This window comes from Macrosteles quadrilineatus, unplaced genomic scaffold (genome assembly GCF_028750875.1).
Source record: "Macrosteles quadrilineatus isolate MER2022 unplaced genomic scaffold, UCM_ALF_1.0 Scaffold_5__1_contigs__length_97177068, whole genome shotgun sequence".
Taxonomy (NCBI): domain Eukaryota; kingdom Metazoa; phylum Arthropoda; class Insecta; order Hemiptera; family Cicadellidae; genus Macrosteles; species Macrosteles quadrilineatus.
In genome coordinates this window covers 68036637-68060908 of record NW_026542598.1, presented here as the reverse complement: position 1 = coordinate 68060908, position 24272 = coordinate 68036637, and the positions used below count along the sequence as shown (strand labels likewise).

The window sequence follows — 24272 nt, the reverse complement described above, 5'->3', positions numbered from 1 at the left end:
GACTAATTTTAACATTTGTTCACAGTTTGTTCCTGATGGGCTAAAGGATGAGAAGTACTGGGCGAGACGACGTAAGAACAACATGGCCGCCAAGCGATCACGCGACGCTCGCAGGCTTAAAGAAAACCAAATAGCTCTCCGCGCAGGCTTCTTAGAGAAAGAGGTGTGTATGAGCAATCATAACGTCCATCATATCATTGGTGAAGTTTTACAGGGGCACAAAAATGGTTTTCTATTTTTACCAGGGGTGCCCAGAGAGGGAATAGTGGTGTACTTGTGTTACTGGGATTTTTGGGGGTTTTACAATACACATTCATATTGGTAAATTATAAAGTTTTTATAATAAGTATTTTTTCTAAATTCATACACTGTAGCAACACTTGTAATTAAGATTTGCTTGTTGCAACAGCACAATAACTTCTCGATTGCGAGAATTGCTGATTAAGCAATGATCGTGGGATATGATGATAATGTCTTTGCGAACATTGGGGATTGTCAAGATTTTGCCCTGACCACAGAGAAATGTCAAGATAAGGGAAGAAAGCAGGGAATGTAAACAAATTGCTGTGATAGCTTTGCTCAACGAAAAAGCACAAAGTCTTCGCAACCGTGAGATATGCTCTTAATTAAGCCATTCTTGCGTGTGACTGAGGCAATGGTGGTGTCTTTCTTGATTGTGGGAGTGGTAGATGCTCTCATTTGCTGTGATCACCGTGGATGTTAAAAATTGTGCCGTGATCGCAGGAGATGATCTTGATAGGGCCTCGATCACGGATTATTGTCATAACGACATTACGTTTGGTCAGATAGAAGACCACAGTTTCAGAGAGGACGCAGGAAGAAAATACTAACTACTATAATTTAGTAATAGCATATTAGAGACGGGTACACATAGACCTAATTATTTAAATACCATTAAATGAATTGGTGAAAATTTCTTTTCCATGGATTTAATACCTTGTGGTTTATGTTTAGAACCTTGGGCTTCGGCAGGAGATGGAACGACTCAAGAAAGAAAACATGACGTTACGGGACAGGTTGTCCAAGTACACGACGGAGATTTAGGCAGCTGAGGATGTAGCGTGCTACGACTAACCAGCAGACGACAGAATCTCAGACGCAGTGTCTCCGTCGGGGACCGTAACCAGCCTCGGCTGCGGAAATTCATTGTGGAAAACTCTCTGGTGCTGAGCTCTTCACCCGCAGATTTCTCTCTTTCAGCTGTGAATTAAGTGTCCTCAAAGATAAGCCAATTACGAGATATATAGTTGTAAATTTTATATTTTATTGCTATTACCCAGTCAGACCTAGACGCTGCACAATTATTAGTTAACATCACAGTTATCAGCTATTATATATATGTTTACCATCAATTTTTTCTGAGCACATCTTCAGACTAAATTAATTTTTGATCCCTTTGTTAGTTACTTAATTTTATATAAGATATTTTAATTATTACTATATACAAATCTGATTAAGTAGTACAGTAGTTTTATAGATTTTGTTATGTTTTAGTCAGAAATATTTACTTTGATTTAAATATTTCTGAGGTTCTTGTTTTGTATATTTATAACAAAAAGATGTTGTATATAAACCACATAGTTTTATTTTTTCATCTAAAACTCAGGAGTTGCATCACATTTTTGGATTTGTATAAACAATATTCCTGGAGGTATATTTTGGGGATTAATCGGGATGGGAAGTATTTTAGAGCCGTTAGTGTTAGAGGCGTAGGTAGCCTACCTACTCTAGCTGACTGTGTTGGAACATGTCGTAGCTTCTGAGGTGTTACTCTGCCTCTTACAACGGTTTGATGGAAATGGTCAAATATATTTTGAATGCCTTTTCTAGGTCATTCTGTTACCTTGTACATTATAATGTTTTAAGTGAGTTAGACATGTGATAACATAACATTGCAATAGATTATACTTAGATGGATATTAATTTTTATCACCGCGTAATATTTTTTGATCGAATATTATATGTTTTTGACGCAATATATGTTGTGCTAAACGTGCAGTTTAGAGTTACCTTGCGTTGTGCGCTACATCATCTACCATATGCTGTAGATCAGTAGACTCCTAGCTATGTCTGTCAATGTTTCCACTCTTATTTCCCCTCTGAACATTTGACAATGACTAAACTATGTTTAGCTTTGCAATATGCGTTTTGATGCATTCATGCATCCAAACAAACTGTTTGTTACTGTATGTTGATGTTATGCGGTGTTCAAAAAAATATAAATTAATAAAATTTAAATGTTTGACATGCTTTACCTGTAGTTAATTGTCATTAGCTTTTAGATGTTATATGGTTAAATATTTTAAGATTTATAAATTAGTAAGCTTGGTTTAAAATGTAGTGTAGAAATATGAATTGATTTAAAAATGTTTCTGTTTACTGTAGGCGTTGTAATTATCGTAACTACATTTTAAAACAAAAAAAAAGTGCAGTTAGTTGAAAAAATAATTTATAATCATAAAATTATAATATTTTACTATAACTAGAGAAATATTAGGTATATACTTTATAATTGCAAAATACAAATTAATATTATATATCAATTAAAATATAAATTTTAAAAAAATTATCCGATTTTTAGTCCAACAGCACCATTAAGGAACATAGAACAGAATAGAAACAGTTTATTGGAATCAAAATACACTGTTTTTTCTGTTTGAAATCATTAGCTTTAAATTTACAATTTAGTTTTCATTTTAGAAGCTAGTTGGCATATTATGGTTTTAAGGCATGTTAAAAAATCTGCCATGACATTTCAAACCGTTATTTAGCATCAAATGACATATTTATTTGTTTCCCTGCTAACATTTGATAGATCTCAAAAGTGAATTTGACAAAAATTGTTTGGTAAAATTTGTTGTAAAACTCTTAATATGGGGTAGCAATAGATTCACGACATTTAATATCCAGTTATTTGTCTATTCTCTGTTTTTAGGGAAATTTCCAATAGATTTCAACCGCAAAAAAATTGTAAAGTACTTAAAAATGATTGTGTTTTGGTCAATAAATATTACCCAAATACTAAATACTATCTTATTCATGTTTGGAAATTTTAAAAAGTATCATCAATATTCAAACAAAGATAAAAGTGTGAGCTCTTTCAACCACAACCCTTGTAAATATAAACTATCATACACACAACCAAAAAGAGTGATTTATAAAAATAACTTATGTTTAGTAAAATAATTTTTAGGTGTAATTTCTTGTTGTAATTATGTATTTCGGCATCTTGCTGCTCGTTAATGTTTTATGTAAGTCTAGTAGAATGAAGATTTCCTGTACTGTGAAACCAATTTGGGTATAGATGTTATTTTATGTTAAGTACATGCATGTGAAATACATGGTATGTTAATCTTGTTTCATTCTTTAAATTGTATCAAATACTGTAGTCTATAAATAAAGTGTTTTCAAGATAATGTTAACAGAGTAGTTGAATTATTTCTCTTTGAGGTCAAATTTCGGATGAATAGGGATAAGGATAGCTAGGCAGGAGAACCTGGATATACCATTAACTGTCCACTACGGGTCTGTAGGATTCATGGAGAAAATTATGGGTCATGCCGGGCCAACTGTTGACTTATAGATTGGTCCGGAACAGAAATAATTTTTGGGCCAAGCTCGGTCGGGTCATTGGTATTAGAGATGTGTGTGCTGCTAGATTTTAAAGGAAATACTTTCAAAGATTGCATGCCGATTTTGGTCAGACCCAATTTCGGCTCGAGACCCGACTTTAGCCCAGCTAGACAAAAAAAGGGGATTAGTGTCTAATAAGTGGAATTTTTAATGGCAGAATTTAAATTTTAGGGAAAGCGGTCTAAACTCTTTGGCGCGGTTATAAATACCACTAATTTACTTCAACGGACATAAAATTTCTTTACATTTAATGAACATTGCTCAGTGTAGCAGCTTCAGCTGATAAGACACATTGCTGGTTCAATACCAGCTGTTAACATTATCTTATTACTGAGGTGACCACTGGCTTGTTGTAAATGGTAATTTGCTGTCTTAGATCACTTCACAGGTCAATAGTCTATGGTGACAGACAAAAATTAAAGAAAACAAATTCTTCATTTCTTTGGTGTCTGACAAGATGCAGGAATATTAAAAACTTTGAAGACGGCTTAAGTTTTGTCAAAAATATTAAAAACGTTTGTGTACAAACCATACCTTGGGACTAGCTGTTTCTCACCTCAAACATTAAAAGCTTAGTTTTTTCAAAAGGAAAAAAATTCTGTCAACAAAAATTGGTTTGCAGTACCACAGAAAAGTAAGGCAACGTGCTTATGGAACAACCGTTTGCTTTCAGCCCTGGTGTGTTGTGCCAGAAAAATACTTGTGATGAGCAAGGAAGAGCCTGGTTCCTAATAAGGTTTATGTTCCCTGGCTTCTGTCTCCGATCCACGGTAGTTTTAAGAAACTACAGCTGTTTCGTGCCTTCTACTGGCACATCCTCAGGTTTGGTGAACACCAGCTTTTCTATAAAATATCCCTCGGTGTTGAGTTCGTCATGGTTTTACGAAATACATGTAGACATTTACACACACGAAAACACGCACGAAACATTTAAACACTAAATTAAGGAACGACTGCGAAACGTGATACGGCGCCGGTGAAGTGTAAGTCGCGACTGTCACGTGTCGGCAGCGCTGACCCCTACCCCTGTTCTATCCTTATCTATTCTTTCTTTTGTTTGGTAATCAGATATCAGGATGGCTGTGTTGTAAATTATATTAGACTCAAAGGACTGTTTTTCGTTCAAAATATGATGTGCTTGTTCTTTTGATGCCCTATATATTTCGTATTCTTCTATCGTATGGCGTCCTTTATTGCAAAAGCGTAAAATATCTAGATTATTGTGAATGTCTGTATAGTTATGGTTTGTGGCTGTTAGGTGGTTGGAAGAAGCTGATTTAGAGTTCTTTTTCGGTAGGTGCTCTTTAAATTGGGTTGTGAAAGATCTGGCAGTTTGTCCTATATAAAAACTGGGACAGTTGTCACATTTTAATCTATAGATTCCGGTTTTGTTGTTGTTGTTATTCTTAAAACTACCGTGGATCGGAGACAGAAGCCAGGTAACATAAACCTTATTAGTGCTAATTTTAACGATCCAGTGGCCAACCATCATTAAGCCTGGTTCCTATCGCACAAGGCACAGGGTCTTCCTCCCAGGAGTGGTGTTGGAGTTTGCCCTAGGCTCATCAAGCACAAGTGCTGGACACCATTCCATTTCGTTTTGTCATGAGAGCAAGAAACTCCCTGACTGCTAACCCGGTACCTATAATTAAACATACCCGGGCCCCATGATGTAGGCCGAAGCTTTCGCACCGACCTTTGGTACACCATGGGAGGATGACTTAAGGTCATCAAGCTCACCGGCTGCCGAAGCAACCCTTCGGAAAGAGGGTTGCCCCTCAATCCTAACCAGGGATACCGGCTACTTGTTTAAGCGTCACTTCACCTGGGTTCCCCCAGGTACGGAACCCAGAAGGACCATAGTGAAATGCCCTGACGCATTTAGTGCAAGCAACACTCGGGACCTATCCAATCCCTGACAGGCAAAACCCGCCATCAAAGCCAGGAAGAAGGGGACCACCAGCAAGCTGATGGGGGGAACCCCAACCACCCATTTACACCACTACCCGATCGAGGCCTTACCCAGTTGCTGGGAAACCAGAGGTGACCAAGGCGATAGATCCCTGAACACCCCCAGCGGGCTTGAACCCAGCACCCGATCTACTTCATTTGCCCATCAAGCCCAACATCACTGCCAGGCCGTCAGGGTTTTCCAAAAGGAGGCAGGAATAGAAGTGGGTCCCACCCGGATGAACCTATCCACCAAAGGTGGCGACACCCTTTGCTCAATTGAGGTTCCAGGGAGAACCCCCCACACTCTAGATAACCATACCTTCCGGTCTCAGAGACAGGGATTGGCTGATGGAGTGCGCCCAGCCGTTGCCCTCACACTGCGGAAAGTTACGTTCCCCTAGAGTGTCCCCGTGAACTGACGGGTACTTGCCCGATTTCACCTCCAGGAAGGCTACTTCCAAAGTCGAGGATTTGCCACACTGAATGCCGGTCGCACATCAACAAGAGGGCCGGAGCCCAAAGGATCATAGCTACAGGCAGATGATAGATTGGTGGCGCACTTCCACCTCTTGCAGAGCTGAACACCCCCCATAACCTGGATGGGGAAATGTCACTGGGTACTCTCACTTTGGGTAAACCCAAAGAGGCTGGCTTGTCCAGTCGTCCATAACTATGACCTACTTGCAATGCCGATTCCGACACCGAGCAGTTACCTCCCCTTTGGGGGCTAACTCACCCAATTTTTCACCTCCCAGGACGAGGCTACTTCCAGAGCCGAGGATATGCCTCACAAAAAGTCAGTCGTACACAACAGGCAGGACGAGCCCGAAGAACTCCAGTCACAACCACAGCTACAGGCAGGTGGGAGACCGAAGTCTCGAAGTGCTGGACACCACTTATGTGTACCATTGAGTGTACCCTCTTTTCCTTAATTACGTCTCTGTGGCCGAACTGCTGACAAGAGTCTTTATGGTTCTGGCCAGGTACTCAGTAAGTGAAAAAGTGTAATGCCGGCTGCTTGTGTGCATCAAATCCTACACACATGAGACAGTGACAAGGGTGGCTAGAGACTGCTACCATGTTACTACAGTCACAACATAGATGGGACTGTCGAGGGGGGCCTCTTCAGCCTCAATTATAGACCTATTCTAGTCGCTTCTGCGTCATGAATGAAACCTGAATAGTATAAATTTAGACAGAAACTATCATGTTCCCCAAAAAAATTCTACTGTTAGCCTGTGGGTAAACACAAATACTTGGGACAAATTAGCCAAAGTAATTCAAATTAATTCAATTTAGTATAATTCAGTAGAATTTAATAATTCAATATAATACACACAGTATAATTCAATATACTAAATTATTTGTTTTTTTATGCTCTACAAAATGGTGTGAAAATAAATTGTAAAATTGGTTCGCGAACTCGTTCGAATAAATGTAGGTTTACACGTTTGTACCAAATTTCATCAAAATCGGATCATTTTTGCTCGAGTTATTGTGCTAACGGACACATATATATATATATATTATATATATATATGAATTTGAACGGATGGTGTTTTTGGTCTCTGGGGACCTCAAAATGAAAAACTAAATCGGTCTCGGGTCCAGGTCTTACCATGAGACCTACGGTAATAGCCTATTCCCTATATGGGAAATTCGCTAAAAATGCTAAAAGGCAGAAACCAACCCATACAATAGATATAAGTTAACTCCATGAAAGAGAAGAGTTACTTTGATAATAGGATTTTCCACTGATTTGGTAATAGAACATTATATTGCAAAACATGACACGATGCAGTAAAAAATCCATTTTAAAATCAGAAAAACCTATTGCAAATACTGTACTTCATTTTGACAAATTCAATAAATTACAATTTAAACATTAACAGCTGTTTTATTAAAAAGTAGTGTAGAATTATGCATATTGTCGTAATGTAAACAAATCTGAAGAGGCAACTTTAAAGGCTTCTGGGGCAGAGCCCTAAGGGAATTGACCTCGTTCCTCTTTTGATGGCTCATCTACAGACCTACCCCTTTCTTTAGAGACCCATACCAAGTTTCTACGCCCAGCCGTTCTCTCAAATTAGCCGTGAAAAAACCCCTGTTTTCCTCCATAAGAATAACATGGGATGGGAATTCAAAGGCCACTGGGGCAGAGCCCCAAGGGAATTCACCATGTTTCTCTTTTGATGGCTCATCTACAGACCAATACCTTTCTTTACACACCTCTACCGAGTTTCTACGCCCAGCCGTTCTCTCAAAATAGCTGTGACAAAGAAAAACAGTTTCAAATTAATATGCAAAACATGACACGATGCAGAAAAAAATCCATTTTAAAATCAGAAAAACCTATTGCAAATACTGTACTTCATTTTGACAAATTCAATAAATTACAATTTAAACATTAACAGCTGTTTTATTAAAAAGTAGTGTAGAATTATGCATATTGTCGTAATGTAAACAAATCTGAAGAGGCAACTTTAAAGGCTTCTGGGGCAGAGCCCTAAGGGAATTGACCTCGTTCCTCTTTTGATGGCTCATCTACAGACCTACCCCTTTCTTTAGAGACCCATACCAAGTTTCTACGCCCAGCCGTTCTCTCAAATTAGCCGTGAAAAAACCCCTGTTTTCCTCCATAAGAATAACATGGGATGGGAATTCAAAGGCCACTGGGGCAGAGCCCCAAGGGAATTCACCATGTTTCTCTTTTGATGGCTCATCTACAGACCAATACCTTTCTTTACACACCTCTACCGAGTTTCTACGCCCAGCCGTTCTCTCAAAATAGCTGTGACAAAGAAAAACAGTTTCAAATTAATATATAGATTGTTAAACTTTGAGACCAAATCCAAAAACAAATAGGTAGGTACTTACTTTTTTGTCCTATGATGCATGAGTTCTAGCTCTGGATTGTTTTTTACGTTACCTAGGAGTTGCATTATCAATTAGATAAAATCCATTTTTGTGTTCTGATGACATATGAACCCAGGACGCCAGGGACCGAAATCCTGCGCTCTCTACCACTCACATACATAAATACATACCTATTAAAATGGCTATGAATTTAAACTACGGTATTTAAAACGGAACCTTCCATTTTATCATCAACAATTGATTACTTATTTTGCTTCTGACAAATAAGGTAAATTACAACCTTTGAGCATGCTGGATAGAACTACTAGACATCCTATTCCCATGTTAACGTTGTAACCAATTGTAGATTAAAATTTATTTACGTTGTATTTAGCCGCCAATATTGTCCCGGTGTCAATTACTCAAGTATACTGTATACACCAACTTAAAAAAGGCCAAACCGAAAGATCAATTTTTTTGTAAACTTTAAAGCATAATTCATGCCACTTTACTGTAACAATCAAAAGTAGGTAGATTGATAAAGTGAAAACTAAACTAAGGGATAAATATTAACCAAATTTATTGAATAGTTATTTGTGCAACTAGTGAGAAAAGTGAGCAATTGACTCACTCGAGAGAAATCCTTACTCACGAGCCGTAGGCGAGTGAGGAATGGTTTCTCGAGTGAGGCAATTGTACTTTGAACTCGAGTTGCAAATTATACTTTTCCTACAGTTACCATAAAACAAATAAATTTGTGAAGAAACATAACCTATTTTTACACAGAAGTGAACTTTTAATATAACATTTAATGTGAAGTGACAAATACAACAGTACAACAGCTGACCAGCTGATTTACTGCCAGTGCTGCCAACGTATTTCGCGCGCATACGACGTTGCCTGCATGTTACGCGCTCACTATTTCGTGCCTTCACGTTGCAAATCTGGAGTGAGACAATGTTAACATTGTCTCACTGATGAGCGAATTGGCCACTTTGCTTTCTCAAATCAGTGAGAGAACATGTACATTGTTAGGTAACTGTAGGAAAATGAATTTATCTTCTATTTAATTGGAAATTGGGGGTCCAGAGATAGGTACTTCAGAGTCCAAAAGTTGATGGTACAACATGACCATATTTGGATGTCCACAGCTGATTACTTCCCCCCCCCCCGTTTTTGTAGCCCCCTCCATAGGTCTGGAAGTAGGAGAACTGGCCTTGAATTGCTATCTCTGTTTGGTTGTCATCTTGACCATTTGTCTGCTAACATCATGTTATCAACTACTTCCTGTGTTCTCTAGTGCTGTGGCAGTGATAAGATGGAGAGGTCCTGTTTATTAAAAACTTTTAATATTTTATGTTTTCTGTTAGCATTGGACTCAGGTGAGTTTATTGAATTTTGTGAGAAATGAGTTTGATTTTGTACATTTTCCATTTAGTTGTTAAACTTTTTACAAAAAATAACAAATTTTATTTTTAATATACTGAAACAAATTGTCAAGCAATTTATGGCATTAAATTTCTATTGTGTATTAATCCAATAATCTATGATACCACTTAAATGCATTTATTCATATAGTTTTATTTATGATTTGTAATAGTAATTTACTGTGTAATTATAATATTGAGTGGTTATACTGGTGCTGCTTGACATCAAATGACAGTGTATTGCCTTTTATTTGACTGGATTTTAAACCTATATGTGGTTTTGTAGAGGGAAATTCCCAATACAAAGTAGCATCTAAACTTATTGGTCATGTCATTATCATATTATAAATTGCTGGTATTCCGTCTTACCATTTTGAGTATAACGTGTATACGGTCTTACTCAAATGTTGTTAAAATTTTTAAATGACAATCGAAAATGTTAGACAAAAGACAATATTCCTTATTAACATATTCGTTGAGAATAGTACAGCGTCATATTTACAGGTGAGTTACAGAATTATTTCATATTTTAAGGTCATGCGATGAATTCTTTTTCGGTGTAGAATGGTCTCTCTAGCAGCCAATCTGTGGGGTGTTTTTTAAAAAAAGCTTGTTGGATAAAAGAAATTAGAAACTGGAAAGAGAATGTAAACCTATTTATCGTTTACTTTCACATCATTTACATGTACTTAATGAGTCAATGGCAGATCACAAAGCGTGCAAACCTCTACATTCAGTTGTTAATGGACTTACATAAAACAAAACAATAAAAAACACAATAGGGAACAAACAAGTCATTTGAGATACACGGTACTTTCAAAAAGCATATTCTGCGGCAATCAAACCATTTAAAAAAATCTGATCCTGCCAAAGCTGACAATATATGTATTGTCATTGAGGATTCGGCTACTAAATTCTAACAACAGTAAATGTTGGAAGCTAGGTACAGAAATCTATATTATTAAAAGAATTTATTGGATTTTTGTTTGCAACAAATCGACCCCTTAATATTTTATTTTTATGTGCATATTTGGTATCAATTGAAAGCTCTTATCCTCTAGATGTGCCTTTGCGGGTTTGGATGATATCTCGTGAAAGCCCTTTCCTACAGGCTTTTACAATTTCATAGTTTGTGCTGAATTCTGTTGTCAATCATCTGAAATTTTTCTTCTTTACATTTGTTTACATCAAAACAGATGGTCATAATACAATTTTGTTTACATCCTTAAAAAAATGGGGTTATCCATCATATTTTTTTTACTTTAGGTTACAATCTGTTCTATAAATATGTTCATGCAAGGCCCCACTGGAAAAAACAGGCCATGCTGCAGCGCGGGTAGCGCAACACTACGACACAGTGGTGGATAGTTGTACTAAACTCTTACCATTAAAATTGTACAGTCAGCTTGTTTATTTACCTAAAACATATGGGATTGGTGATGGCAATGAATTTATCAATGAAATCTATCCACTAGTGTGACGTCATGGATCCTGCAGCATGGCCTGCTTTTTCTAGTGGGGCCTTGGTTCATGCCACAACAAAGTAACTTTTGAGGATTAAAAATAGCTGCTAAGTTTTTGCTGAATTCTGGCATCAATCATCTGAACTGTTTCAACTTTACATTTGTTTACATCAAAACAGATGGCCATAATACAATTTTGTAAATATCAATACGAAAATATGGGGTTATCTGGAGTTGGTGATGTTTCAGTCAATTTAAGTCAAATAATGTAATGCTTTTTATATAAAATGTAAAGAAGAAAATTACAAGTTGGATTTTGTGTTCTGATAGGATTTTGGGTTTTCATACTAATGTTTCATTAGCATTTGAAGGGATCGCACACACAATGAAAATAATAGGGATTTGATGAGAAATAATCGTTTTCACCCTTATCACTATATATATCACGGATTATGAAGTCACGAAGTGACGCAGGCTGCTAGTAAACATTACAAAGTTTTCTACTGATGATGAAGTTGGTGAAACTATGGCTCTTTAAAGTTGTCCATCTAGAGTATATTTTTGTCTTTTTTGGGGGAAAGGGAACAGTCGTATATTTGCAAGTCTTATATAACTCTTTGAGTCACAAATACTGTTCAATCAGCCAAAAAGAGTTACAAATCAAACCTTCCCTTCAAGCTGTCTATGCAAGCACAGCCAAAATAAATATGCTGAAAACTGATTATTCTGACATTTTCTGCAACCTGGAAGCATTTCTTAGAACTACTACATGCATAAGCGTTGTGTTTACCAATATTGTTATAGTAGTAGACGGTAAACCATTAGTTCTGTTCCATGGTTGATTTGAAATTATTAATGGTTACAAATAAAGAAAGGATTGGTGTCGTTAACAAAGAGAACTTTTCTCTCATTTGCATTGCAGGTATGCCACTACATCTATTTTGTTTAAAGAAGTTGATGGCTTCTTTTAACTTTATACTTCCCCGTCCACATAGTCGTTAGGCCTGTGGGTGGAACTTATCCAGCAAAACAAGGTGTGGGGTGAGCTTATACCGTACAAGAGTTGAACTGTTCTGTTTTGTGGCAAACACCAGTATTCGAACCAACATAATCGCAAGCAAACCCCTGTACTCTGTCCTGTTTCTGACGGACCAACTGTCTCACCAGATACCTTCATTGTGCCTTCATTAACCTAATCTGGTTTGTTTATGTAGTGACAAATTCCTATAAATAACAATATAATAAAACATATACCGTACTTTATACTTTACAATGAAATGGCGACCATACAAAGTAGGTATTTTAAGCCAAGTATGAATGGAGATGAGTGTAGGATGAGTGGCGCGACCTTGTTGTCTTGTTAGTGACTGAGGTCGACTTAGACACAGCTGTTAATTAATAGCCCATACAGCTAATGGTAACTAAGGGACCTACAGTTTATAGTGGAATCCAAACCACATTTTTGCCTTGGTATATACGAATTGGTCTAAATTTCTGGATAGCACTGCGGATAGTCGTAGTACTCACTCGTGCGGACGTTAATCCATACCAGGGAGTAATGCATCCACAGTGCACGCCTATAAATATCCACAATTCTTAACCTCCTAGTAGCTGGATTACAGGACGATGCCACCCATCCCAGTTCATAGATTGAGAGTAAGTTATTTCTGTTAACATTGGTGAAAAAATGTTAAATTATTGCATTATATTCCAGTTAGGTGCAAAAATGAAGAGTTCCTGTCAAAAATAAAATGTTCCACTGAACAGAGAACACAGCAAGAAGCAGTCAAAGGTTTAATTAATAGAGTTATTGGGAATCGAAGTGAAGAGTTTAACGTAATAGTTAATACACAGCTATCAAAAGAGGGTAAAGATGTTTTTAAGGTAAGAATAAATTTTTCTACCGTAGTAAGTTGAAAATAAAATGTAACTAAAACTAATGTTAGCTATGTTAATTAGGAAATAAATCTGACAATTGTTAGGGAATATTTTAGTAGAAATCCAGCCAGGTAATTTCGGAAATTCGATTAGTCAGCAGGTTTGCTGCGGCGAGGGTATTTTTCTCTAATACGGTTTCAAGTAACTTTGGCAGATGAATTACCTATAATCCTATACCTATAATGAGGGAGATTTCTACAAAACACTACTCCGTTAATAATGGACTGATTTTTACAAACAATGTGTCAACATTAAGTATTTTTTGTGTAGACGCCCCCTTTCACCAGTTCCTGTAATAAAAGTCCTTGGGCCTAATTTATTTAGTTCTGTATTATTTGTTGTTTTAAGAAAAGGTTTCCCTTAGTTTGTATAAAGGGGTGTTCGGGTGCTTTTGGACACTCGGTATACTCAATGTTTTATTTATATGTAGGCTATATTTCCTTGCAAAATTAATAGTATTATCTTTCTGTTACTGCCAAAAATTATTTTTGAATTGGTGAAATGAACCTACTTGTATTAATACCATGAACATAAAATAGCATTGAATGGCTAATGGTTGTGGAGATAAACATGAAGGTACATACTTAATTTATATCCTCATAAACACTTTTTGTAAACCATAAAGTATTTTGGTAAACTTATTTATAAACAGATTTTCAAATCGGCAAGCAGTAAGACAGTGGACATTGAGGGTTCTACAGGAGTAGCAGCAGCTTGGGGTTTCCATCACTACCTCAAATACTTCTGCAACTCTCATGTGTCTTGGAATGACAATCAAATTAACCTTCCGACAGAACTGCCTTCTGTAGATGTTCATATCACCTCCAATGACAGGTTTGATCAAATAAACTAAATATATATTGTCGGGACCACGTAAGTTTGCAGTTGGTGGCAGCCAATCACAAGACAAGGCTAGTGCGACGTTGCCACATCGCCCATTGACAACACTAACTAGAATATACAAAGCAATATTTTCAAATCAGCTGGTACTAGGTGGCGTTTGCAGAGGCATCCACAAAATTGAGCGGAGTTATCAAGGGTTTATATTATATTGTTTTGGTCATACTGCAGAAATACCAGTCGTTTTTCATGCATGCGTTGCGGGTCTAAAGTAGCATTTTTACTCTTTAGGAAGTAAAAATAGTTTTTATCCTCTATGGAGTAAAAATCAGCTGTTGTCAACTCAGTTGTAAATTACTATTATAAACGATTGCATGTATCGAAATAAGTATCGATTCGTGCTTCGTAATTATTTTAATTTACAGTCTACAGTCTCTTCCCATAGTGTTTTAGCATTGCAGATACATTAATCCATTCCCACACTCAACACGCTCACCTTTACTACTTCCTCACCACCCCCTACGTCGTGGACATATTTCCCTCTCTTCCCATAGCATTTTAGGATTGCAGATACATTAATGTAATTGCCAAAGACAGTTCCCACACTCTGCAATGCAAGCATTACTACTTCCTTCGCCATTTCCTACGTCATAGACTTGTTTCCTTCCCTTCTCATAGCATTTTTGGATTAAAGATAAATCAATCTAACTGCCATAGACGGTTTTCACACTATGATCATACTTTACTACTTTCTAAGCCATTTCCTACATCGTGGACCTGTTTTCATCACTTTCCATAAAAATTTAGTATTTTAGATACATTAATCTAATTGCCACACACATTCCCCACACTCCGCACTGCTAGCCTTTACTACTTCTTTCACCATATTCTATGTCGTGGGGATGCTTCCATCCCTTCTCATAGCATTTCAGCATTGCAGATACATTACTAACCGCTACAAACGGTTTCCAGTTCCCACACTCCACACTGCTCACCTTACTACTTCCTTCACCTCTTCTTACGTCGCGGACATGTTTCCCTCTCTTCCCATAGAATTTTAAGATTGTAGATACCTTAATCTAATCGTCATAAACAGATCCCACTCTCCAGACAGCTCACCTTGACTACTTCCTTCACCACTTCATACGTCTCGGACCTTTTCTCTCCCTTCCCATAGCATTTTAAGATTGCAGACAGTGCCGGATTTACCACTAGGCCGATTAGGCCCCGGCCTAGGGCCGCAAGCAAAAAGGGGCCGCAGAGGATTGAGAAAAACATTTTTTTCATAAAAAAATTATTTAATTTAAACCACTAGTTTGCCGCAATCACAGGTGACCATAATGATGTCTCCGCGGACCGAGGGAGATGATCACAATTTTGCCGTGGCCGCGGGTGACGGTGATGATGTCCCAGTGATTGCAGCCCGCGGGAAACGTTCACGGGCCGCGGGTGACGGTGATGTGTCCTCATGATCGCAGCCCACGGGAGACGTTCAAGAATTAGCCGCTGTCGCGAGTTGTCAATGATGATTTCCCCGTGATTGCGGCCCGCGGGAAACGTTCACGGGCCGCGGGTGACGGTGATGTGTCCTCATGATCGCAGCCTACGGGAGACGTTCAAGAATTAGCCGCTGTCGCGAGTTGTCAATGATGATTTCCCCGTGATTGCGGCCCGCGGGAGACTTTCACGATTTAGCCGTGGCCGAGGGTGACGGTAATGTGTCCTCATGATCGAAGACCGCGGGAGACGTTCAAGAATTAGCCGCTGTCACGAGTGTCGATTCTTTTAACTTTATTTAACATTTTCTGTAGAATATTTCATATTTTATATAACATATGTAACAAAACATGTTGACCTTGTCTATTTTAATGTTTATATTACTAAACGACAATAAAGATTTATTATTATTATTTATTGTAAAAGTTAGGGCCACATGGACCTTTCTTACACTTAACCTATCATAAATATAACACATATATTTTAACAATTACATCAATATACAACAAAACAAAATTTAAATCATGGATACAGAAACTTTAAACGTTGATGATGATGTCCCCGTGATTGCGGCTCACGGGAGATGTTAACGATTTCGCCGCGGCTAAAGGTGTCAATCCCGAGTGGGATGTTTACGTTTTGGCACGGCCGCGGGTAACAATGATGATGTCCTCATGATCTCAGTTTTCAAGAGATGTTTTCAATACGACTTTGCCGCATTCGTAAGTGTCGATGATGATGTCCCCGTGACTGCTGCTTCGCGGGTGGTGTTTACGATTTTGCCATGGTCGCGAGTGTCGATGATGATGTCCCCGTGATTGCGGACCGCGGGAGATGTTCACGATTTTACTGCGGTTGCGGGTGACGGTAATGATGTCCTCAAGGTCACAGCTCACAGAATATGATGACGATTTCGCCGCGGTTGCGAGTGCTGAGGATGATGTCCCTTTGTTGCAGCCCACGGGGGATGTTTACGATTTTGCCGCGGTCACGGATACCTATGATGGCTTTGACTTGGTTTAAGAAAGATGTCCACGATTTCATCCACGATCACGGGTGTTGATGATGATATCTCCTTGATGCATAGGAGATATTCACTATTACTTCCGCGATCGCAAGGAATTTCCACCACAGAGGGAGGGCCGCTCAAGTAATTTGGCCTAGGGCCACAAGTACCCTAAATCCGGCACTGATTGCAGATCCCATAATCTAATCGTCATAAACAGTTCCCAGACTGCTCCAGACTGCTCGCATTTACTACTTCCTTTACCACTTCCTACGTCATTGCAGATACCTTAATCGTCATAAAAGGTTCCCACACTCCAGACAGCTCACCGTGACTACTTCCTTTATCACTTCCTACGTCGCAGACCCGTTTTCCTCCCTTCCCATAGCATTTTATGATTACAGATACCTTAATTTAATCGTCATAAACAGTTCCTACACTCCGGACAGCTCGCCTTGACCACTTCCTTCATCACTTCCTACGTCGCGGACCCGTTTTCCTCCCTTCCCATAGTATTTTATGTTTGTTGATACCTTAATCTAATCGTCATGAACAGCTCCCACATTCCAGACTGCTCGCCTTTACTACTTCCTTCACCACTTCCTACGTCAAGGACCTGTTTACCTCCCTTCCCATAGCATTTTAGGATTGCATATACCTTGATCTAATCGTCATAAACAGTTCCCACACTCCCGACAGCTCATCTTGACTACTTCCTTCATCATTCCTACATCGCGGACCCGTTTTCCTCCCTTCCCATAGCATTTTATGTTTGTTGATATCTTAATCTAATCGTCATGAACGGTTCCCACACTCCAGACAGCTCGCCTTGACTACTTCCTTCACCACTTCCTACGTCGTGGACCTGTTTTCCTCCCTTCCCACATCATTTTATGATTGCAGATACCTTAATCTTATCGTCATAAACAGTTCCCACACACCGGACAGCTTGCCTTGACTACTTCCTTCGCCACTTCCTACGCTATGGACCTGTTTCCCTCCCTTTCCATAGCATTTTATGATTGCAGATGCCTTAATCTAATCGTCATAAACAGTTCCCACACTCCGGACAGCTCGCCTTGACTACTTCCTTCATCATTCCTAAGTCGCGGACCCGTTTTCCTCCCTTCCCATAGCATTTTATGTTTGTTGATATCTTAATCTAATCGTCATGAACAGTTCCCACACTCCAGACTGCTCGCATTAACTACTTTTTTCACCACTTCCTACGTCAGGGACCTGTTTACCTCCCTTCCCATAGCATTTTAGGATTGCAGATACCTTGATCTAATCGTCATAAACAGTTCCCACACTCCGGACAGCTCGCCTTGACTACTTCCTTCACCACTTTCTACGTCACGGACCTGTTTACCTCCCTTCCCATAGCATTTTAGGATTGCAGATACCTTGATCTAATCGTCATAAACAGTTCCCACACTCCGGACAGCTCGCCTTGACTACTTCCTTCACCACTTTCTACGTCATGGACCTGTTTACCTCCCTTCCCACAGCATTTTATGAATGCAGATACCTTAATCTATTTGTCATAAACAGTTCCCACATTCCGGACAGCTCACCTTGACTACTTCCTTCATCACTTCCTCCGTCGCGGACCCGTTTTCCTCCCTTCCCATAGCATTTTATGTTTGTTGATATCTTAATCTAATCGTCATAAACAGTTCCCACACTCCGGACAGCTCGCCTTGACTACTTCCTTCATCATTCCTACATCGCGGACCCGTTTTCCTCCCTTCCCATAGCATTTTAAGTTTGTTGATATCTTAATCTAATCGTCAAGAACGGTTCCCACACTCCAGGCTGCTGGCTTTTCTACTTTCTTCACCACTTCCTACATCACGGACCTGTTTACCTCCCTTTCCATAGCATTTCATGTTTGTTGATATCTTAATCTAATCGTCATGAACGGTTCCCACACTCCAGACAGCTCGCCTTTACTACTTTCTTCACCACTTCCTACGTCACGGACCTGTTTAGTGTTTACCTCCCTTCCCATAGCATTTTAGGATTGCAGATACCTTGATCTAATCGTCATAAACAGTTCCCCCACTCCGGACACTTCGCCTTTACTACTTTCTTCACCACTTCCTACGCCACGGACCTGTTTTCCTCCCTTCCCACAGCATTTTATGATTGCAGTTACCTTAATCTAATCGTCATAAATAGTTCCCAAACTCCGGACTGCTTGCCTTTACTACTTTCTTTGTCTCTTCTTACGCCGCGGACCCATTATCCTCCCTTCCCATAGCATTTTATGATTGCAGATACCCTAATCTAATCGTCATAAACAGTTCCCACACTCCGGACTGCTCGTCTTTACTACTTCCTTCACCACTTCCTACGTCACGGACCTGTTTTCCTCCCTTCCCATAGCATCATAGGATTGCAAATACCTTAATATAATGGTCATAAGCAGATCCCACACTCCGGACAGCTCGCCTTGACTACTGCCATCATCCCTTCCTACGTCGCGGACCCGTTTTCCTCCTTTCCCTTTTAGTTTTTGGAATGCAAATACCTAAATCTAATCGTCATAATTAGTTTCCACACTCCAGACTGCTCACCTTTAGTACATCCTTTAGCACTTCCTACGTCACGGACCTCAAGCTAGTGTCGTCATTTGATTATATTTGTGATTCACACCGTTTCAATTCTAATATCTGTGGAATAATGCTATCATCTATTTCTTTATCTACTGCATTCAAAAGTCAACAGCTGATCATATGTCTTTGTTTATGTGTCAAATACTGCTTCCATAAGGATTACATTGAAACTTTGAGACCCAGTGGGGCTCCTGAGAGTTATTTTTAACGCCATATAGATGTTGGCACTCACCGATATGGTCTTTACCACCATCCAAAATTTGAAAACGATTGATTCAGCCGTCTAGGAGGAGTTTGCGTATTACGAAATGCATAAAAGTCGACGTATAAGAGCTTCGCTCGCTCCGCTCAATTATTAGATTTGGCAACAGTGCACCGTTCTCATTGGTTCATTCAAAACCATGTGGTAAATAGGCTCCTCCCTCAACTGCAAACTTATGTGGTCACGACTTTAGGTTACAACATTCTGTTGTGTGCTGTTCATACGTTTCTAAATTATCAGTAAACTCTAGCGTGGTAAATTTAACTACCGTTTTTATCCTAATTGCTCTCCAACAAACCATAGAAAACTTATACTCATTCTTTTCTGTTTAATATATGGCTTAACTAGCAGAGTACCCCGTCCTGTACGGGGTTGGAATATAAGTATAAAATGCTTATTGCAGTTATGCTCAAGCTTTGCGTTTGCAATAAGGGAGGAGAGGACACAGTTTGATAAAATTTGCTTTTTTAAATTTACAGTATCTATAGTATTACACATCTACCATAGCCATAATGTTCTACCACTTCACCTAAACAATAGAGAAAATAAATAATCAACAATTCGCAAAATATCACAAATTATCCATGAAATGAAAAACATAAACATAACTGTAAACAATCCTACTTTGACAGTTCTCATTGCGGATCACAGTTTTTTGTTGCTGCTTAGTTCAAATTAGCTGTTTTCATAAATGCAAAAAAAATATAGTGCTGCACCCTGTTGGTAAATCGTATAACATTTTAATGCTCTTCCATATCATAGAACCAACTTTTTTAGTTGAAACAGCTGACTAAATTCTTTAATTCCCTTTAAATATGAATACTCATAAGGTTGACATGGGGAATTACAGAGCCACTGGGGCGGAGCCCGAAAGGATTTTTGAGATAAGAATATGCCTATATGTTAATCGGGAATGTAAGCTATCATCATGCCAAATTTCAGCCCAATCCTTCCTGTGGTTTATGCGGGATTGAACTTCAAACACACAAACAAACAAACAAACACACAAACTTTCACATTTATAATATTAGTAAGATAAGATATTGTTCACCGTTTACAACCATCAATTTATATAATCGCATGAAGTAATCCTGTTGGTTAGAATATAAACTTCTTCAGTATAAATATTTCTAGAGTTAAAACATCGGACGCGTTGCAGAAAGTCAACAGTCCAGGAAGGTCAAATAATTTATACCTGTGCCGCTAGGTCAAAAACTACAATGTTTGCAGTGTCTGTAGATCAAAAATCCCAGTAAGTCAAATAGTACAGTCCGAGCTAAAAACGTGGTCTATGTAAAAGCAATTGACTTATTGGGAATTTGACCTAATGCAACAGCAGTTTTAATATAACGAAATAAGATAAAATATAAGTTCAGTTTCGCTAAGTCAACAGTGCCGGAAGGTCAAAAGTATAATCTGTTAAAAACAGCGATAGTCCTCTCGACGCATGACTTCAATAATTTCGTGTTTTGGTGTACTTAAAGTTGTGCTAAAATTTTGAAAATTGGCACAGAGCTTCTTGGTTAGTCCTACTCGATGACTATTTTGTTGGAACTTTAAACCATTTACCGATCTAATTAATAAAAATTGATATGTATGGTGAAATAGTTTTAAATCGTGATTTCTAGCATGAAAAAGTTAGCATGCGAGATTTTTTTTTGTTTTTGGGTTAAGGAGGTTTGGTCTGTGGCAAAGTTGTAGCCAAAAGTGTGATGCGCAAAATATATTTTTTTGAATTTTTTACAATCAGTGGTTCAATAGATAACTTGGGTTGAAGAGGACGGCAAATTTAACATTTCGCAACGCATGGAAAGAACTACATCGTACGATGCGACTGCTGAGTGGACTTTTAATTTACAGTTCTAAGAACAAGAAAAAGATGAATATACAGATCACCATTACATTCATATTATTTATAAAACATCTTTCTGTATTACCAGCTTACATTTTTCACTTATAAGAATACATCATAAACAGGGTGTTAAAAATAAGCGTGGAGATACTTTACCTAGTAATTCCTTGGGTCAAAATAAACAGAAAATGAAGGATACAATTTTTTCCAAAATCGTTTCGTTAACCAGATATCCGCCATTTTGTATTTTTTACATACAAATATTTATCTTTACACTTTTCCAACCGATGTTTATGAAACTTGGTATGTATCCAACTTGGTATGTAGGTAGGAGAGACCCATGTTATAAAAAAAGATTCATCTCGATTCACCCTAAAATTTCAAAATTTAACACTTAACTACTATAAAATATACTTTACTACACCACAATATTTACGTATCACCATAAATCTTAAATAAAATAAAACGTTCACATTTTAAAAATCCAAAGTAAATCAATATAATCATATAATCAATATAAAAAAGTGCACTAGTACTTACTAGTGTCCAATAACAATTTGATGGATTTAACCAAAACCTTTTCTATTTAACTTATTTTCAGCTGTTAAATTTCAAACGATACGTTTTAGCTACATCATTAACATTATTATCATCATCATCGTTTGAGTTTGGGTTTGCGGCAATGTATTTTTATAATTAAAACCTTTAATTTGATACATACCAAACTTGACCTCTGCTGCTATTAATTGACTGTATGGACTATTAATTAACAGCTGTGTCTAAGGATTACGTCGGCCTTAGTCACTAACAGGACAACAAGATCGCTCCACTCATCACACACTCAACTCCATTCATACTTGGATTAAAATGCATACATTTGTATGGTCGCCATTTCAAAAACAGGTAAAATTGTATTAAAATTATATAAGAATTTTGTCTTAGTCTTTGTGGTCCATCCCCCTTAAGGGATTAAACAGTGATAATAGCTTAAGACAGTTAGTAGATATTTATGGCTATTATATTATTGATATACCAAGTCTCACTACTTTATCTATATTGTTAAAAAAATATAGCCAATCCAGGACTTTTCAACCATACTGTATAACGCCAACACGAAATTTTTCCGTTGAACTCCTCCGAATTTCTTAGGTGATTTTGACCATTCATGTCTCATTAGAAAGAGCGTGTCACGTACATTTGCAAACCAACCTTACATTTTTAAATCCCTTGGGCTCAGCCCCAGCGGCTCATGATATGAACCCATGTTATGCCTATGAAGAACATATCGATTTATTTATATTAGGATCAGCCCAGTTAATTGCTGTTATGCAATTCAAGGAAATAATGTAGGTTACATTATTAACATGTTACTGATTTGTTTCAAATACTATATTTACTATTTCTATTTGGGTTTGCAGGATAATTTAATCCATTTTACCAAACAATAAAATTAATGGACAAAGTACTATATTTCATGAGCTATCATTGAAAGGACCGATTGAAGTCCTCATCATAATGCCTACTAAAGCAATTAAAATTGAGACGAACATGTAATGCACGAAATCAGGTGGTTCTTAAGTATGTGAAAATATGTATCGCTATTCAAAAACAGACGGAAAACTTGTAACCATATTCTTGACAACGGGTGTAACCATGTAACATGGCTACATTATCAATGACAAACGTGGACAACCTTATACCAGTGTGAGTACGTCCGAAACAGAGTAAGTCCGAAAACAACTCTAAAAAACAATAAGCAATAAATTGCAAGAACCGTTGCTTATATCATTGGGTACGGTATACACGTATCCACTGACGTGTATACTCAATGCTTATATCGAACTGTTATATGTACATCGTGAGTTGTTCCATTAGTTGTTTCATTTAGTTGTGTGTCCATTAGTATAGTAGTTTAGTTGACTCTTTTAAAGTCGGCGGAAATTGTGACTGTTATTACCCTTGAAATGTTTGTGAAGTACTTTGCAATCCTATCAATGCTTATAGAATCATACGATTACAATTTTCTGGTTAGAATATGTCGCATAGAGTGGTGACTAATGTATCTTTTTGGTTTGCTTGTAAAACAGGATCAACAGAGATTTTCCATCGACTTAAACAATACGATACTCCCAAATTGTTCATTGCAATAACAAAATATCACACAGTTTGATGAATATTTGTGTGTAAACCACATACAGTACACCTTTATTCTATCTATTTTACCTTTTATTTTTCCAAGACTTTATAGAAAATCACGCATTACGTGATCAGTGAAGAAAAGGCTGTAGGGATCCCATGTGTTTTATAGGTAAAGAAGACAAGGGCCTAGACATATATTTTGGGGGGGGGGGTCACCGGGGGCCTGGGGGGTATGGAATACCCCCCAAAAAGGAGGGGGTCTTGGGGTTCCCCCCAGGAAAAATATATAAATAAATAAATATAGGCTATACAGGGTGATCAACTCAAGGAGGCCACCATTGGGATATCGGAAACGGTAAAAACTAGAGAGAACTTAAAATGGAAGACATTCCTTTATTTTTTGTGGCAGTTTAAAATATGATTTTAGTCGTTTGAAATTCAGCCGCCATTTCCCAAAATGGCGACCAAATTTGAAATTTCTTATCGAACACCCTATATTTTATCATGTTTTCGGACATAATAGGCAATTTTAAAACTTTTTTATCCTTGACATTTTTTCGATAAACCCACTCGTTTAGGAGTTACAGCCTATGGAAAAATGACTTCCGGTGTACATATTAAATCATGTAGCTCCTAAACAAGTAAGTTTAAAGCAAAAATACGAGGAGTAAAAAAGTCTTACAATTGCATCCACATTCCAAAAAGACCATAAAATTAATTAAAAATATAAATTATATTATTTAAAAAAATGGCGGCAAACTTGA

General features: G+C 37.9%; 2 protein-coding genes across 12 annotated transcripts in view; both read left to right on the top strand.

Annotated features, from left to right (window-relative positions):
- The window catches only part of LOC128994167 (hepatic leukemia factor-like), a 184586-nt gene extending 181143 nt beyond the window's left edge, over positions 1-3443 (top strand). For all 9 annotated transcript variants that reach the window (XM_054418522.1, XM_054418515.1, XM_054418518.1 and 6 more), the window contains 2 exons: positions 26-163; positions 976-3443. In XM_054418522.1, coding sequence (XP_054274497.1) covers positions 26-163; positions 976-1065 — 228 coding nt within the window. In that variant the 3' untranslated portion in view covers positions 1066-3443. The remainder of the gene's footprint in view (positions 1-25; positions 164-975) is intronic.
- A 6271-nt stretch (positions 3444-9714) lies between these two features.
- The window catches only part of LOC128995851 (alpha-N-acetylglucosaminidase), a 37724-nt gene continuing 23166 nt past the window's right edge, over positions 9715-24272 (top strand). For all 3 annotated transcript variants that reach the window (XM_054420873.1, XM_054420875.1, XM_054420874.1), the window contains exons 1-3: positions 9715-9845; positions 13068-13237; positions 13944-14125. In XM_054420873.1, the coding sequence (XP_054276848.1) occupies positions 9782-9845; positions 13068-13237; positions 13944-14125 (416 nt within the window). In that variant the 5' untranslated portion in view covers positions 9715-9781. The remainder of the gene's footprint in view (positions 9846-13067; positions 13238-13943; positions 14126-24272) is intronic.